We start from the raw sequence: 19210 nt of genomic DNA, 5'->3' as shown, positions 1-19210 counted from the left end.
TAAATCAGGTAATGCAGTAGATCTTGATTCAATCCCGATTTTAACATGTGGATCACATCCTAAACTTTTTAGTGAATCGGAAGGAAATTTCGAAGAGTCTTCTGCGTTTAAAATTTTCTTAAATAAATTTAATGAAGATATTATAAGTATAACAACTAATGCTTGGGACCTCACTATTTATACAGAAGACATTGTTTCCTATATCAAAGTTTACTGAATAAAATACAAGTTGCTTCACTCGGCGAAAAACTTTTTATATTTCGATCTCTAAAGGTGGGTCCAGACTACTCGTGCTCGCGCTCGCACTCCGGCTTTTACTTGTACTTTTTGAACTTGATCTACTTGTGCTACCATTTACTTGGACCGTCCACATAGACTTATTTATTTGCTAAATTGCTTGTACTCCGGCTGTTCCAATGAGCGACGACGAGCTTGTGGCGGCTAGTGCGGCTTTTAGTGTAATTTATTGTTTATTAAATAAACAAAAAACAAAAATGAGAAAGAAGAGACGGTGGTGGGTTACGTCGTTATTTAAAAGTCGAAGCAAATGCAGTGGAAGCAATTTACTTAGCGACCTTAATATTGAAAACCTCCACTTTCATACATTCTGTAGAATGTCGCCTACTAATTTTGAGGAAATCATAATTTTAATCGGCCCAAAAATTATGAAGAAAAACACAACATTTCGAAAAGCAATTCCTGTAAAAGAACGATTAGCTGTAACACTAAGATATTTAGCATCGGGTGATTCGTACACTAGCTTAAGCTTTTTGTTTAAGTTTTCCAAGCAGTCAATTTCGCTGATTGTGCCAGAGGTATGCAGTGCTTTATGTGAAGTTTTTTAAGATTTTATAAAGGTAGGTAAACAATAATTCGTTCAAAACTTTATTAATAATAATTCACAAATTTTAATATTGATTAGTGTTGAGAGTGTTAATCCATGGCGTTAATGAATAGTTATTATCGTTGGTTTGTTCAGGCTGAGAGGTTGTAGGTGTAGGTGTTAGTTGCGACGGTTGTAATAGTGGTTGATGTTCCGTGCTTATTGCATGAGGCGAGGGAAAAGGACTTTGAACCGTAGAAGCTGATTCAGTGGTTGAAGGGGAAGCCGTACTCCCGTACGCCTGTAGTGTTTGGGCCCTATAATTTCCTAGATTGGGTCTTTGCATAGGTATTCCCCTAACTCTGCCTTAAACAGGATGTCATTAAAACCTTTCTGGACGTAAACAGCTGTTCGTTTATCCAATGATCTTAACTTACGAGCGATGAATTCACCATATGCGTCATACTCATCTCTCTCTTTATTGTTTATCTTCTTTAATATTTCAAACGATTCTTTTATTCGAGGATCTTCATTACTACGTATTCTTTTGCGTCCAGTGATTTGCCTAGTTTGGGCCAAACTATTTTCTTGTGGTACAGTCTCTTCAATAGTGTTGTTATTAGGTGCTTCTTGTGTATGTCCTTCTTCACTTTCTACTTCTTCCTCTTCTAGGTTTTGTGTTGAAGTTTCCTAAAAAATTGACTTATTAAATTAATAAAATCTGTCCAAGAAAATCTACAATATTTAAATATTATTAATAAATGTTTCTTTTTTTCAGATGCCTCAAACAGAGAATGAGTGGCTTCAAGTAGCAGCTCAATATGAAAGACTATGGAACTTCCCACATTGCATGGGGGCAATGGATGGCAAACACGTTGTTCTTCAGTGTCCAGTAAATACAGGCAGTGACTATTTTAATTACAAAGTAACTTTTAGTATTGTTCTTTTTGCTGTTGTTGATGCCGATTATTGTTTTCTCTACGCTGACGTGGGCTGTCAAGGTCGAATATCAGACGGCGGTGTTTTTCGGAATACAACCTTTTACAAAAAACTGGAGGATGGCTCTTTAAATCTTCCAAGTAGTAGAAAACTTCCTGGTAGGGAAATGTTGGTCCCGTATGTTTTTGTTGCGGATGATGCATTTCCGTTGCATAATAATATAATGAAACCATACTTAGGACAGCAAGAAAAGGGATCAAGCAAAAGGGTTTTTAATTACAGGATGAGTAGAGCCAGACGAATAGTAGAGAATGTTTTTGGTATAGTCTCAGCAATATTTCGGGTTCTTAGGAAACCCTTACTTTTGGAGCCCCAAAAAGCTCAAGTAATTGTTATGGCTTGTGTTTATTTACACAATTATTTAAGACATAATGCAAGGAATACATATACACCAACCTTAACATTTGACTGTGAGCAAAATGGAGAAATTCCAGGAAATTGGAGAAATGAACCAGAGCCGAACTCTACATTCCGGGCTTTAAGAAACATACCTCGTAAATCTTCTAAGAATTCCCAAAGCATAAGAAATGAATTTGCAGATTATTTCGTCAATCAAGGAAAAGTACCATGGCAAGATAATTATCAATAAATTAAAAATAATTTTGTCAGAATTTTTTTAAAGTGTAATTACAATTTTTTCTTAAAAGATTTTTAATCGGTGTTTAAATGAGGATAATATTTTGAAGAGCAGTTTATTTAAATGGCACTTATAATTAGATAAAAAATATAGATACGTACCTCTGTATTTATTGTTTCCTTGGGTTGATATTTCGTGTGCAAGAAATGAAAATGTTTAAAGGCAAACCAAGGAGAATATAATTCATCTGTGCCCATTCCAGATCTGTTATTTTGTGCAACTTTTTGCCTAGCTTTTCTGTATGTTGCCAGTAGTGACGTAATTTTGCGTTTTATCTCCTGTACATCTAAATTTAATTCTTGTGATATTTCTTTCCAAGCATCGTTCTTTTTATTATTAATTTTGTAAAATTTGTTTGTACTGTCCCACAAAACTACATGCTTTTCGTATAATTTAATTAAATCAATAACGCGATCGTTCGTCCACTCCATTTTGATAAAAATTAAACGTTTAAAATACGTTTGACCGTAAACAACACAACACAAGTCACAAGTATACGAAATTCGAAAAATTTCCGTCCAATAAACTTACAAGTCCGTGCGAGCTTCCTTTGATGTACCGACACCGGTCGGAACCTCACGAGTAACGTACTTGCCTGGCTTGCGCTGCTCCCACTCCGACTTGTCGCCACGTCCACATATAGGCAAGTCGCAAGTAAAAGCCGGAGTACGAGCACGAGCACGAGTAGTCTGGACCCACCTTAAGGTAGGCCGCCGAGCTCCTTGCCGACTGGGAACTAGCAAAAAATGTAAAGGGGAATTCTGGTAAAAAATACCTATTATTTTACGAGTTTCGTCTAATTCGAACTGTAGGGGAAGACGGAGCACGATTTTATAATAACTTTATTATCTGGCATAAAATTATTATTTAATGTACCTACTTAGGAAAAATATGTATTTTGATAATACTATAAATTATTTGTTTTTATAGCCACCAAACTAAATAAATTTTACATTATCAAAGTTTACGTAATTCAAGAACTAAATGGTTAAATTTTTTTTGTTAATAACTAGGTACTTAGGTATCTTATTAAAGGTTGTTTTGATACGACTGGTTTCATTGGGATTTATTTTTAAATCAAAGTCAAAAGTTTGTGTGAAAAATGCATATATTACTGTTACTAAACATAACAACTAAAGTTAGACATAACTACTAAGTAATGACGTGTTTGAATTTTAAATGATTGATTACTACACTTTTTGACGTTTTTGTTATTTTGTCGGACTAATAATAGCATGACCAAAGACATTATAAGTAATAAACGTAATGTTTCATTCATAACCAGCCCAAAAATGTGGAATTTTATTGTTTTAAAATTAGTAGTGAGAGAGAAAAGCATGGAGAAAGTGTTGTTAGTACCCCTTGGCAACAATGCATATTTTCAATTAATTGGTCGCTCTTGTGCAATTTTAAATAGAGGCGCAAAATGTCATTACATAATTATTTAACCTTAATATTTTTCATGTGATGACGCTGGTGGTAAAAATACAAAAGTCTTTTGCTGTTTAAAGTTAAACAAATAAACTTACCGATGAAACGTTAAATTTGGACTTTAATGCTCTACTCTCTTTACTACACAAGAATGCACCATGATCGTTTATTTTGGCATTAATTTTCTCCAAAAAAGTACGAAAACAACAAAAAACTGTTAAAACACACTCTAAACACAAAATAGGCCCTTAGTGCACGGCCAGACTGAATTGCGGGCGGGCGTGAAGCGGGCGATAAGCGAGCGAGCGATTTTTTCAAAAGCTATTGCACAGATGCAAATAGCCACACCGACGCTTAGCGGGCGGGCGAAAATTGAGCGTGCAGCGTGCGATAAAAGACTAATTAAACTTGTTTGAAATTCTAGTGAGCGTGTTTGGATTTTTGGATAGTTTGTTGCTGTGTTTCTCGTAAAACAGATGTAAATAAAAAGAAATAAAATGTGTAGCAGTAATAAACATGAACAGAAGGAGCTCCTGATATCTGAAGTTCATACCAGAAGACCTTTGTGGCAAGACAGTCACCCTTTATATAAAAGTAAAAATGCTGTTGATAAATTATGACAAGAAGTGGCCGAAGCATGTAATTTTAATGGTAAGGAAACGCTTTTTTTGAACACAGGTCTATATTATACTTATCAATATGAACGTATATAATTATTTAATTACACACACAATCACATAATTATTTAATACATAGTAGATGTGTAATTAAGTTGGCAAGTGGAATAAGTAGTCAGCAAGTTTTTCTCGAATTTCAATTGCTCTTGAACTCTATCGATTATTCCTTCTTCCATTAAAGGCAGGTTGATTATTTTCCTGATATTGCTCCGATATGTGACGATAGTGTAGATCACTGTCGCCATCTTTGTCTCTTACTAAATTATGCAGGATGCAAGCACACTTAATAAGTATGCAAGCTTTGTCAGGCAGTGTTTCTATGTCTTTATTTAAAAAACGCCATTTGGCACACAGTATTCCAAAAGCACACTCGATACATTTTCTAGCAGTGGAGAGGCATTTGTTAAAGTATTCTTTTTTGGGATTAAGTCCGCGTCTCGGATAAGGCCTCATTAAATATGATCTTAGAGGGTACGCTTCGTCACCTATTAAAAAATGTGGCAATTCTATATTTGTGTTCGGTAAATTAGTAGGACGAGGGACATTAAATAAATTACTTTCTAACAAATTGAATATCGTCGATCCTGCAAATGTTCCACCGTTACTTTGTTTACCACGGCCTCCAACTTCAATGGTTAAAAATTTTTTGTCCGCATATGCTACAGCTTGTAGCACGACAGAGAAATAGTGTAGATAATTAAAATAATGAGATCCAGAATTTGGTGGGCATCTTATTTGACAGTGTTTTCCATCTATCAAACCGAAACAATTTGGAAATTTTCATCGATTAAAGTAGTCAGCTATAACTTTCTTTAAACAGTTCTCAGTTGGAATTGGCATAAATTCTTCCACTAGTTCTTCCCAAATAATTTGGCAGGTTGCGAAAACTATGTTGCTTACTGTAGATTTTCCCATTCAAAAAGCAAATGCTAACGATCTGAACGATAAACCCGTTGCCAAATACCTAAAAAAATCTATAAATAAGTATAAATATCACCAAAAGTTTTGTAAATATAAAAATAATAAATTAGCTATAATAGTGTTTAAATTATGTTTTCTTTTTAGTTACGGATGCCAAAAACAGGTGGAAAAATTTAAAAGATCAGTTTAGAAAGGAGGTGAAAAAAAAAACCCATTCCCAGATCGGGAGCCAGTGCATCACCTGTAAAACCAAAGTGGCAGTATTTTGAACAAATGTATTTTTTAAAAGATTTCGTTACTCCTTCCCCTACACAGGGGAATTTGTTTTCTTGCAATGAAGATTCAAATGAAATCGAAGAACTTCATTCCGTTGAAAATAATGAAAACAATGAAGCCAGCGATCTACATTCACAACCTTCTTCACCCTCATCAATGCCGCCACGAACACCATCTAGAAGCAGCTCAATTTCTCAAAGTACGTAAAAGGACCAAAAAAGACATCCAAGAAGAATTTTTAAGTTTAGAAACTAAAAAAATTGAAATGTGGCAAAACGAAGCGAAAGACAATGATAACGCCGATTTACAGTTCTTTAAAAGTCTATAGCCCCATATGGCTGATTTCACAGAATTTGAAAAACTGGAAATTAAGTCGGATATCATGTCATTAATTTTAAAGAAAAAGAAAAAAAAGCTGCCAGAGCAGCAGCAGCAGATTTTACAACTTCCGCTTTTGGAAACTGGTAACTTGGAAAACCACCTGCTTGGTTTTACTGCAGTAACGATCCAGGTTCATATTTAACGTATAATATTATATAATGTAGTTTTCGTTAAAAAAATTGGTTAATTAGCCTGTTATAATAAAATTAAATAAAAACTTTTATTTCTAACTAACATTTCATTATTATATATAAAAAGAATATATTCTTACCTTAATGTGACTACCAGTCTGTCTTCTGCTGATATAGGAGATCGATAATTTGTCGTAATTTTCGTAAGCCTCCTATTAACCTTACTTAATAAAAAATCATATGTACTTATGGACATTCTTAAGTATTCAAAGAATTTTTCCGGGTATTCTCTTAATTCGACGTATAGGTGATGAAATTCTCCAATTTTTTTCTCCTTTTATTAATAGGATGTATTCCATATCTACGAGACTTCTCCAAAAATAATTTCCACTTCATATAGGGGTTACTGTCTATTAAAATATTTCTTTTTAGTTTTGATAAGGGCGCCATGTTTACTGGCGACAGAACACCACCAATCTGCGATTTTCTATTTTTAGTATGGCCAAAAAATCGCCTTGCAAAAAATCGCTCGCTCGCTTATCGCCCGTTTCACGCCCGCCCGCAATTCAGTCTGGCCGTACACTTACACTCAATAATTTAAAGCGTTTATTTGTTTTAATTCCTTAGCGACATCGCTCGGGATTTATTCATTCATAATTTTTGACAGAACTCGAAAAATAGTAAAACGTGCGTAAGACTGTAGCGCAACGTTGCCGAAGTGACGAAATTTTTTAATGCTCCAAGATATTTTTATTTTGACTGTTGCTTTAATTAATATTTTTGCTTTTAAATTAAGTCGATTTTTCTATGAATTTCATTAATTTTTTTATTATAAGCTAAGTTATGTAAAGGTATTACATTTTTTAATACTTAAAAAGTGGATAAATAGCTCTGGCAAAAGTGCAATATTGTAAAAGAAGGACAAAAGATTAAGAGGAAAATATATTTTGCCATTTTAAAATGTAAACAATGTAGTCTCTTAAGCTGGATTTATACAGACAAATAAAGTAAAATAAGAAATAAAATAATAGTTAAATGTACAAAAGTTCCATAACGCATTTATATTGCAAAATTATATAAGAATAAAATAAGAAGTGGACCAAAATCCAACTTTCATATTTTATTTTATGTGAAAACGAAACTGCACACGTTATTTTGGTCACAACACACCCTTCTTCTTCTGCACTGATTCTCCGGGCTAGCATCGAGGCTCTTGCGGTCTGATGATGCCTTTCTTGCTGTTTAGGCGCCTATCTTTTTATTTTTGGGTCGCATCGGTGTGCGTCGGAGTTTGTGTTGGCCCGGGTCGACAGGATTGACTACTCGGGATTTAGGTGCGCTTATATTTATAAGGTAGGAGGTGGGCTGCCATTGGTCACGAGTCCGACAGCAGTCTCCGCCCCCCAGCACGATCTTGATGTGGCCGTATAAAAGCGGACGGATTGGGATGACCTTGTGTGTTTGCAGTTAGTTGGCAGTTGGCAGTTGGGCAGTTGGCAGTTAGCAGTTGCAGCAGCAGCAGTAGCAGTCAAAAACGGCAAACCACAACCTACCAACCAAAGCGAAATACCAATAACCAACCAGAAACGGCGGAAAACAGCAATAACTCGCCCCCCATTGTCAGCGGGGGGCCGAACCACCGACGTCAAAGACGCCAGAGCACGATAAATGAAAACCGAGAAGAACTAGAGCGGGGTAAGTCTCTAGCTGGCACTCCTTACCCCGTCCATAAACCTCTCCTTGAACGGAGATACCAAAAAACTCCCTCCCAGTCCTCAAATCCTGCCCCAAACATGGAAGGAAACAGCCCAGTTTTCAGTGCTGAGGTCTATAAAGACATCTGCACTTCACTGGAGTTTCAAATAAAAGACCTGCAATCGAGCATTGAAGAAAAAAATTTAAAACATAAAACGCTCGAAAGCGAAAACGAGCGACTTAAAAATAAACTTAAGAATACTGAGAAGGAAATCGACCTCCTCAAGGATCAAGTCCGCATCTTCAATGCTCAATTGCGGGAAACTAACGATAATATGAAGAAAATATTAAAAATTAACGAACAGCTTGAAAATGAAAATAAAAACATTGCCGAGCAGCTGGGAGCGCTGAGGGACCAGCTAAACGATAATGAAAAAAACATAAATCAACGTAAAAGATCCAGAAAAGAGGCAAACATCTCCTCCCCACGAGAGGAGGAGATGTTGCAATCTTACTCTGAATCTAACACAGACACGGAAGAACCTGGTCCCTCAGCGCGCCCAGATGCTGCAATTAACAGCAATCTGGATAAACGGGACACAAAACCTCAAAAAAAACCCACTCTTTATGCCCCTCAGTAGTTTATCTGTTGCGGGAAAAGGGGGGAGTGCAAAGCCTAGCAATCCAAAGATACCAAAGGTCGTCATCAGAGACACCTCAAACTGGGCTAAAAAATATCAGATGATGATGGAAAAAAAAATCAATATTCTTAAAGTTCAAAAGGAGAGGCTGGGCTTGGCACTCTTCCCCAAAACAGCGCAAGATCACAGGAATCTGACTGCCCTCCTCAGGGAAAGGGAGATGGAATTCCACTCCTTCTTCCTGGAGGAGGACAGAAAGCTAAACTTGATCCTGAGAGGTTTCGACAGAAACTTTAAACTGGAGGACATAGAGAGTGAGTTGAAGCGGATGGGGTTCGAGCCTGAAGAAATGGGCTGGTTTAACACTGGCCCAGGTCGTAAAAGGCAGACGGACCTCATCCGCTTCCTGATCAAAAAAGAGCAGGAAGATATCTATAAAGTTGACAGTATAATGAACATCAGGGTCCAGGTGGAGCGCCTCAAAACGTTTCAAATCAATAATATAAGACAGGTGGGACAGTGCCATCGCTGTCAGGAGTTCGGACACGCCGCGAGCAATTGCAACGCGGGGCCGCGTTGTCATAAATGTGAAGGAAAGCATCATTACTCAAAATGCGAAAAAGAACGTACAACACCGGTTGCAATTGCGGCGGCGACCATCCGGCCAGCTACTGGCGCTGTCCCAAAAACCCAAATTTTATTAAAATTAATAGAAAATACGCCGATGCGTTAAAAAGAGAGCCCAATTTGGGCCCAGAGTCCTGTCAATTTGGTTCAGAGAGACTGAAACGGTTAAAGGTCCCGTCCCAGAGGCTAAACTATTAAAAACACCTATTCAAAACAACAATTTATTAACGCTTTTATTCTTGCCGGAGGACGAAATAAACACAAAAATTGATAAATTAATCTCCAAACTCAATAAATTAACATCTAATCCGGCTTTTAAACTTTTATTACAATAAAAACATAACATCTTTTTTTTTTCTTTTTTTTTTTTTTTTAAATAAACAAAATAAACAACACCGGCCAAAAACCGACGAGCTGGGTGGGCGTGTCCTAAACCAGTGAAACCAACCAATCCCAGCCGCCCACCTAGCCTATAAATATAACCTACGTCCCACATCCCAGTCAGTTCAATCCCACGATCCAAAAATTAAATTCTTTAAACTCAAACCCAGCAATAAAATTACTCCTAGGTGCTAACTAAGCTACTCTGGGGGACTTATCTAGTTGCTTAAGCATCGTTAGTTGGAATTCACAATCACTATATCCTAAAAAATCCGAATTTATTGATTTTCTACTTACAAATAATATCGATGTGGCATTGGTTCAGGAAACCTTTCTGAGGCCCTACACAAAATTTAAAATACCTAATTATAAAATATACAGAAACGACAGACCTAACGTTGTGGGCGGAGGAACAGCAATTATAATAAAAAGAAATATAATACATAAAGAAGCACCGCAAAGGGAAACAGACCCGGTAATTGAAAATACGGCTATAAAGGTATACATAGGCAACAAAGAAATATTATTAATGTCAATCTATAGACCACCTAGTAAATTATTAAGCTATAAAGATTTAGATGCACTTTTTATTGAAGACATTCCAACAATAGCCGCAGGGGATTGGAATGCCAAAAGTAGAATCTGGGGATGCACAACTGAAAATAATTCCGGGCAAAAGCTTGAGAGATATGTCAGAGAAAATACAGTAAGGGTAGCAGCTCCACCGGAGCCAACTCACTATCATTTTATGACACCTGACATATTAGACATTGCAGTAATAAAAAACCTAAGCCATAATGTCGCTGTGGAAAACCTTGACCAACTAAGTTCCTCAGACCATACACCAATCCTTATATCCATAGCCCAAACTTTCAAAAAAGATCCCTTTCCGGATAAAAAGATAACAAACTGGCAGCTTTTTACCGAATTGTTATCTAATACCTATCCCCTCCCAACTCCCAATACAGAAGAAGAAGTGGAACAAAAAGTAAAGGAAATAACAAGCATCATTAACACAGCATTTGAAAAATCCACTACCAAAATCCCAATACCAAATACCCACACCTTGGTTTTCCCAGTGAGAATTAAAAACCTAATAAGAACAAGAAATAGATTAAATAAACAGGCTAGGTTACACAAAGACCCAGAAGCAAGAAGAATAGCCAATAGATTAACAAAAAGAATAAAAAATGAAGTGCATGACTTCAGGAATGAAAGGTGGAATAATTTCCTAGAGGAATTAAACAACGACGATGAAAATCACATAAATTACTGGAGAGTCTCTAAGGTTCTGAGAGGAAGAACCAAAACAGAGTTCCCGCCCATACAAATACCAGATGGAAGCTTAGTCTACACAGATATAGAAAAAGTAGAAGCATTTAACAACTCATTAGAAAATCAATTTAATTTAAATAATTTCCCAGAGGACCACACTGTATTAAATCAAGTTAATCAAGTATACAGAGAAATAGAAAATATTCAATACCAAACTTTAAATGCCCCAAAAAGAATTAGATTTCAAGAAATAAAAGATATAATCACTAAACAACAAAATAGAAAAGCACCAGGGGTCGATGGCATAAACAATAAGATGCTTAAAATGCTACCCGACAACATAATATATGAATTAATGATAATTTTTAATAAATGCCTCACCCTCTGCTATTTCCCAAACTCATGGAAAAGGGCAATAGTAAAACTAATACCAAAACCCGGGAAGAACTTAGCAAAACCTGAAAATTACCGTCCTATCAGTCTACTCCCATCAATAGGAAAAGTTTTTGAGAAAGCGGTGCTAAGTAGACTAATAGACGAAATAAATATATTAAAAATAATCCCGGCAGAACAGTGTGGTTTTGTGAAGGGCCTATCAACAGAAATACAGCTTGCAAGGATCCAGCAAAGTTTAGTTGATTCGTTCAATTCCAAGTATTCAACTGCCATGATCACGCTCGATATCGAGAAAGCCTTCGATAGAGTGTGGCATGGCGGGTTGATATACAAAATGGCGACATTTGGGGTGTCTCCGGGTATAACTAAATTTATTCAAAGCTTTTTAAAAAACAGGGAGTTCACAGTACAAATTAATAACACCACTCAAGATTTTAAAAAAATCAGAGCTGGAGTCCCACAGGGCTCCCCCATGGCACCCACCCTGTACAATATATACCAGGCAGACATCCCAAAGAACGATCACTATTCTAAGCTGGCATTATTTGCGGACGATACTTGTGTCCTTGCGAGCTGCAAGTACCTGGACCAAATAACAGCGTATATTCAGAGCCACATTGATAAAATAGCGGTATGGGCCGAGAGGTGGAAAATTAAAATAAATGAGGATAAAACGGAGGCAATCCTTATCACCAAAAAATGGGACCGTGATATTCCTAACTTAACGGTGCTGGGCAGGATGGTCCCCTGGAAGAGTGAGGTGAAGTACCTGGGAGTACATTTTGACAATAAAAATACCTTTGTCTATCATATTAAAAACCAAATAAATCAGTGCAATGGTTTAGTCCAAAGCCTCTACCCCTTCTTGGGCAGGAAAAGTAAGATGTCTCTCGACAATAAACTCCTCTTGTATAAGCAGGTGATCAGACCTAAGCTCTTATATGGGTCTTGTGTCCTTTCAAAGATCCCTAAATCAACTATGGCTTACCTAGAAATATTTCAAAATAAGACGCTTAGGCTGATCACAAATGCTCCGCAATATATTAGAAACTCAGATATAAGAACCGACCTTAAAATGAGCACCATAGAGGAGTTTATTGTCGCCAGACACACAAAATTCAAGGAACGTGTTAAAGCTCTCGACCATCCTGAGATCCGCAAATTCTTACTGAAATGGCGCGAAAACAAACCCTGGAAGGGAGTTTTCTAGCCTTAACACCGCGATTGAGTGAACGCTCGGTGGCATAAAGACTAACCGGGCGCATACACACCCATCAGAAAATAAAATACGCTCCGTTTGTAAATCAAACGCTAAACGTTCTCAAGGGCATCCTAATCCGACCGCTTCTAGACGGCCGCATCAAGATCGTTCTGGGTGGGCGGAGACTGCTGCTGGACTCGTGACCAATAGCAGCCCACCTCCTACCTTATAAATACAAGTACACCTAAATCCCGTGTAGTCAATCCTCTCGACCCGGGCCATCAACAACTCCGATGCACCTCGATGCGACCCAGAACAAAAAGATAGGCGCCAAAAAAGACATCAACAACAAACTAAGTCAGGAAACCGGCAAGAGCCCAGTTGCTAGCCCGGACGAATTCAGTGCAGTACAAGAGAATCCCACGATCCGTGCCATCAAAAGCTAGAGCACTTCGATGCGACCCAGTAAACGAAAGATAGGCGCCTATAAACGAGATAAAAATTCATCACTAAACCGGCAAGAGCGCAAATTGCTAGTCCGGACAATGAGTGGATAACAACAACTTGTGTGTTTTGATTTGCAAACGGAGCGGTTAGCTACGTTTGCTTTTTTCCGCCCGGTTGCATTTTCATGCCCCTGAGGCTTGTTTTCTCGCCATTTTAATAAGAAATTTTGGATCTCCGGATGGTCTAATGCCCTGATACGTTCTTTGAATTTAGTGTGTCTCGCGACAATAAACTCCTCTATTGTACTCATTTTTAAATCTGTTCTAATATCAGAGTTCCTGACGTATTGTGGAGCATTTGTGATCAGCCTAAGCGTCTTGTTTTGGAAGGTTTCCAGGTAACCCATTGTTGTTTTTGGTATCTTGGCGAATACACAAGATCCATACAAGAGCTAAGGTCTGATCACTTGCTTATACAGGAGGAGCTTATTGTCGAGTGACATTTTGCTTTTCCTGCCCAGGAAGGGGTAGAGACTCTGAACTAAACCATTGCATTGATTAATTTGTTTTTTAATGTGATATACAAAAGTGTTTTTATTGTCAAAATTGACTCCCAGATACCTCACTTCGCTCTTCCAGGGGATTACGCTGCCAAGCACCATCAAGTTTGGAATGTCACGATTAAGTTTTTTCCTGATTAGAATTGCCTCCGTTTTATCCTCATTTATTTTAATCTTCCATCTCTCAGCCCAAGTGGATATTTTATCGATGTGGCTCTGTATATATGCTGTTATTTGGTCCAGGTACTTACAACTCGCAAGGACACAACTATCATCCGCGAATAATGCCAGCTTGGAATAGTGGTCGTTTTTTGGTATGTCTGCCTGGTATATATTGTACAGAGTGGGTGCTAGCGGGGAGCCCTGGGGGACCCCCGCCCTGATTTTTTTATATTCTAATGACGTTTCATTGATTTGGGCGGTAAATTCCCTGTTTTTAAGAAAACTCTGTACAATTTTTGTAATACCAGGAGACACCCCAAATGTCGCCATTTTATAAATCAGACCGCCATGACACACCCTATCGAAAGCTTTCTCGATATCGAGTGTGATCATGGCAGTTGAATATTTGGCATTGAACGAATCCACTATACTTTGCTGGATCTGGAAGCTGAATTTCTGTTGATAGGCCCTTTACAAAGCCACACTGTTCTACCGGGATTATTTTTAATGTTTCTATTTCCTCCCTTAGTCTGCTTAGCACCGCTTTCTCAAAAATTTTTCCCATTGAAGGGAGTAGACTAATAGGGCGATAATTTTCGGGTTTTGATAAATTCTTCCCCGGTTTTGGCAGTAGTTTTACTATTGCTCTTTTCCATGCGTTTGGAAAGTAGCATAGAGTGAGGCATTGATTAAAAATTATCATTAATTCATAAATTATATTGTCGGGTAGCATTTTAAGCATTTTATTATTTATGCCATCTACTCCTGGTGCTTTTCTATTTTGTTGGTTTGAGATTATATCTTTTATTTCTTGAAATCTAATTTTCTTTAGGGCATTAATTGTTTGGTATTGTATATTTTCTATTTCTCTATATGTTTGGTTAACTTGTGCTGATACAGTGTGGTCCTCTTGAAAATTATTTAAATTGAATTGTTTTTCTAGTGAGTTATTGAAAGCTTCTGTTTTTTCTATATCTGTATAAACTAGTGATCCATCTGGTATTTGTATGGGCGGGAACTCAGTTTTGTCTCTTCCTCTCAGTATCTTAGAGACTCTCCAATAGTTTTTGTGGTTTTCATCATCATTATTTAGTTCCTCTAAGAAATTATTCCACCTTTCATTCCTAAAATCGTGAACTTCGTTTTTTATTCTTTTAGTTAAATTGTTAGCTATTTTCTTTGCTTCTGGGTCTTTGTGTAACCTAGCCTGTTTGTTTAATCTATTTCTTGTTCTTATTAAGTTTTTTATTCTCGCTGGGAAAATCAAGGTGTGTGTGTTGGGTATAGGAATTTTAGTTGTTGCTTTTTCATAAGCTTGTTTAATAATATCGGTGATTTCAACAACTTTTTGTTCTATTTCTTCTTGTGTGTTGGGAGTAGATAAAGGGTGGGTGTTGGACAACAAATCGGTAAAAACCTGCCAATTTGTTATCTTTTTGTCGGGTAGGGGATCTTTTTTGAAAGTTTGTGCTATTGAAATAAGGATTGGGGAATGGTCAGAGGAGCTTAAGTGATCTAAGTTTTCCACAGCGACATTATGGCTAAGGTTTTTTATAACTGCTATGTCTAAGATGTCTGGAGTTATATAATGATAATGCGTTGGCTCAGAGGGAGCTACTACCCTTACTGTCTTCTCTCTGACATATCTCTCCAGTTTTTGCCCGGAATAATTTTCATTAGTACATCCCCAGATTCTACTTTTTGCATTCCAATCCCCTGCGGCTATTGTTGGAATGTCTTCAATAAAAAGTGTGTCTAAATCTTCATGACTTAATAGTTTGCTTGGTGGTGTGAAGAAAATCAATAAATTCGGATTTTTTTGGATAAATTGATTGTGCATTCCAACTGATAATGCTTAAACAGGTTGATAAATCCCCCAGAGTCGCTTAGTTAGTACCCAGGAGCAATCTTAGAGCTGGATTTGAGTTTAGAGTGCTTAATTTTGCAATAAGGTTGTCTATTTTTTTATTGATCTCTGCCTCAGGCAGACTTAAAAGATAAAGAATATTATTATTTTTTATGTTGTTTACATTATTTATATTATTTCTATTAGGCAACCCACTTGACAGACCTGAGGTGCCCGCCCCCAATATGTCCGCCATAGTCTCCGCCCCCTTTTTATCCTGGTTCCTGATGAGAGATTTTTTTGCCATTTCAGCAAAAGTGCCCGTGTTTGTTTTAGTTTTGATAAAATTAGGGTTTTTGGGGCACCGCCAAAAGTTAGCAGGGTGCTCCCCGTCACAATTGCAACACCTCGCCGGTGCTGCTTTGTCCTTTTGACACTCTGTGTACAGGTGATCTCCTTTACATTTGTGACAGCGCGGCTTGGCGTTACAATTGCTCAAGGAATGCCCAAACTCCTGGCACCTATGGCACTGCCCCACTTGTCTTATATTATTAATTGTGTATGATTTTAATCTCTCAACACTAACCCTGATGTCGAGGAGAGTTTCGACCTTAAAAATATCTTCCTGATCTTTTGGTACTAAAAATCTTATCAAATCTGTCTCTCTCTTACGCCCCGGCCCCGTCCTGAACCAGGAAAGCTCTTCAGGTGAAAACCCCATTCGGACCAATCCATCATTGATCTCTTCAAGGTCAAAATTATGATCGAAACCTCTCAAGACCACATTCAACTTTCTGTCCTCCTCCAGGAAGTAAGAATGAAATTCTATTCCCCCCTCCTTGAGGAGTTTCGTCAGTTTCCTGTGATCCTGAGGGGCTACAGGGAAAACTGCTAAACCCAACCTTTCCTTTTGAATTTTAGTAAATTTTATGTTATTTTCTACAATAATTTTGTATTTGTGTGCCCAGTTCTTCGTGTCCCTAATGACAACTTTGGGGACTTTAGAAGGGGTGGGTTCAGCATTCCTCCCCTTCCCCGCAATTGATAGCCCGCTCAGTGGCATAAAAAGTGGATTTTTAGTGTTTTTATTTATGTTTTCATTTTTTTCTTTATTTCTCTCCAACACACCCGAGGTGGATGGAATCTCACTATCCCCCGAGGTTTGGTTCTCCCCCTCCAGGTCGGAGACAGCCATCTCCTCCCCCTGTGGGGGCGAGGAAATACCTGCCTCCTCTCTGGGGCGCTTTCTGGGTTGTTCAGCGTTATTTGTGTTTACTTTTTGCATCGCCCTTAGGTGCGCGGAGAGATTTTTATTATTTTCAATTTCATTATCCCTTTCCTTGGTCATCCCTTCGAGCTTTTAGCTCAAGGCAGAGATCTGGTTTTTAAAAAGTTGATTTTCTTCTATTAATGTTTTTAATTGCTCCTCAAATGTAGAAATCTTACTTTTTAATTCAATTATTATGTGATCTCTGTCTCGAACCTCCTGCTCGAGTTCCCTGTCACGCTTTTCTACCGCCCTCATCTTCTCATGCTGATGAGGCAGGCCTACTACCGATACTGTTCCCCTTGACATGCCCGGGTCGGGATTGGGTTTCAAGGATGGTTTAGAGGTTTTTGTACTTTTAAGGTCAAGTTTATCGTGGAGTAAGGGTTTTTTAAATCTTGTGGAAGAGGATGAGGATGAGCCCTCCGATGGCTTACCACGCTACTTGGTCTTTTTTTGCTTATAGTCATCGCTTTTTGTGCAGAAATCAGTCAAGTATCCGTCTGAAGTGTCCATCTTTTCCCTTTCTTGAGCCATTCTGTTATTTGGCCCCCCTCCGATTATGGGGGGCGAACTCGCGTGGTCCTCCGCCGTGTGCTGTTATTTATGTGCCAGTAAAAATAAAACACTGAAGACTTTATTTATTTATTGATCTACTATCGCCTTAGTTAAAAATCGCAATCCGCTATGTGTGTATACTTTCTCTGAACGAGAATGAATGAATGGCACAACACACCCTCTCAAGACAGAGAGGTACTATAACCTGGCATGTAGAGTAGAGTGGGGCAAAAGCACGCGGCGGGTAAAAGAACGCAGTGCCAATATGTCGGGCCCGAGTGCATGTACGATCAGTCTGTCTCCACGCGATTTAAGGGTCACATGTCGCTACAATGTAAAGGGCACCAGTTTAGTTTTTCGGCTTTACAGAAAGGAGAAAATGAGGTAAGTTTATTTTTTGCTATTTTGATGTTATTTTTCGTGCATACAGATTCTTGTATTTTGCTTTTATAGTGCAAATTACGATAACAACGTTTATTTGTTATAAAAGCCCAATCGTAATCTCAAATATATTCACCTGTTGTGAGTCGTGCTTGTGTCGATTTACACTGAAAAAAAAATAAAAAAGTGCATGTGGGGCAAAAGTTTGCACGTACTTTTACCCCATGAATTTTTGTAACCCATTTTCTTGTTTTTAGGGACTACAAAAGAAAATCAGAGCGCACGCCCATCACGCCACAAATTCTTAATCGAGCTAAGGAGCTGATCCAAAATGCTTTATCCAAGCGCCAAGCTGCTTCGCAATTAGAAATTTCAGAAGGTGGCCTAAGAAAGCGACTAAAAGTGGATTGTGGGGTTCAGCAGTCAGGTCGATTTAAAAAGGTATTTACGATAGAACTTGATAATGAACTCGCAGAATACGCAAAAACCCTGGAAAAAAAAACTATGGCCTAACTTTTAAAAGCTTGCGCCAAATAACTTTTCAGTTTGCTGAAGCTAACAACATAAATCATCCTTTTCCGTGTGAAAAACAGATGGCTGGGAAGGATTGGGCCTACAGTTTTCTTGAAAGGCACCGTTTGTCTCCAAGAACACCATCAAAGACCAGTGTAGCCAGAATGATGGGCTTTAATAAAGTACAACTGGACAGATACTTTTCAAACCTTAAAGTTCTCTGGGAGAAGCACCAATTTGGGGTTTCCAGAATGTTTAACATGGATGAAAGTGGTCTGTCAACGGCTCCTAATAAAACACCCAAAGTCGTTTCGGAAAAAGGCAAAAAATTAATCGGCAAAGTCTCTTCTACTGATCGAGGACAAACTGTCACTGTTGTGTGCTGCATGTCGGCATCTGGAGCTTATGTTCCTCCAGCTATAATATTTCCCCGAAAAAGACGTAAACAAGAACTTCTTAAGGGCGCCCCCCCCCAGACTCTCTGCTATTGACATCAGATTCTGGATATATTAATGGACCCCTATTTTTGGAGTGGCTGGAGTATTTTACAAAACACGTAAAGCCATCAGAAGAGAACCCGGTCCTTCTCATTCTAGACAATCATTCCTCTCATTTGTATCTAGATGCCGTTTTGTTTGCCCGCAATCACAATATTTTCATTATTCATTATTCATATGTCTTTACCGCCACACAGTAGCCAAAAAAACACAACCGCTGAATAGATGTTTTTTAAGCCTTTAAAAGACAAGTTTGCTGAAGCATGTGAGCGTTATTTAATAAGTAATCCTGGGAAAGTGGTTACACAATTTCAGATATCTTCACTGTTTGCAGAGGCATACCAAACTGTGGGTACCATGGAAAAAGCAATTAACGGCTTTAAAAAATGTGGAATCGTACCTTACAATCCTGATGTATTTACCGACGAAGACTTCTTACCATCAACTGTTACTGACCAACAATCCATACCGCAGGAAAATTTACCTCA

At 38.0% G+C, this 19210-nt stretch overlaps 1 protein-coding gene across 1 annotated transcript; it reads left to right on the top strand.

Moving 5' to 3' along the window:
• Positions 1-392: 392 nt before the first annotated feature.
• LOC126747049 (uncharacterized) lies at positions 393-18020 on the top strand (the record flags this gene model as incomplete). Its single annotated transcript, XM_050455532.1, is given in 5 exon segments — positions 393-857; positions 1602-2082; positions 7744-7971; positions 8789-9123; positions 17970-18020. Coding segments are annotated over 5 exon segments (1560 nt in total), but the record flags the coding sequence as incomplete, so codon positions are not given.
• Between the last annotated feature and the right edge of the window lie 1190 nt (positions 18021-19210).

The sequence above is a fragment of the Anthonomus grandis genome, chromosome 18 (assembly GCF_022605725.1).
Source record: "Anthonomus grandis grandis chromosome 18, icAntGran1.3, whole genome shotgun sequence".
In the NCBI taxonomy this organism is placed as follows: Eukaryota; Metazoa; Arthropoda; class Insecta; order Coleoptera; family Curculionidae; genus Anthonomus; species Anthonomus grandis.
The sequence above is the reverse complement of the archived record's forward strand: the minus strand, read 5'-3'. Positions and strand labels throughout refer to the sequence as shown.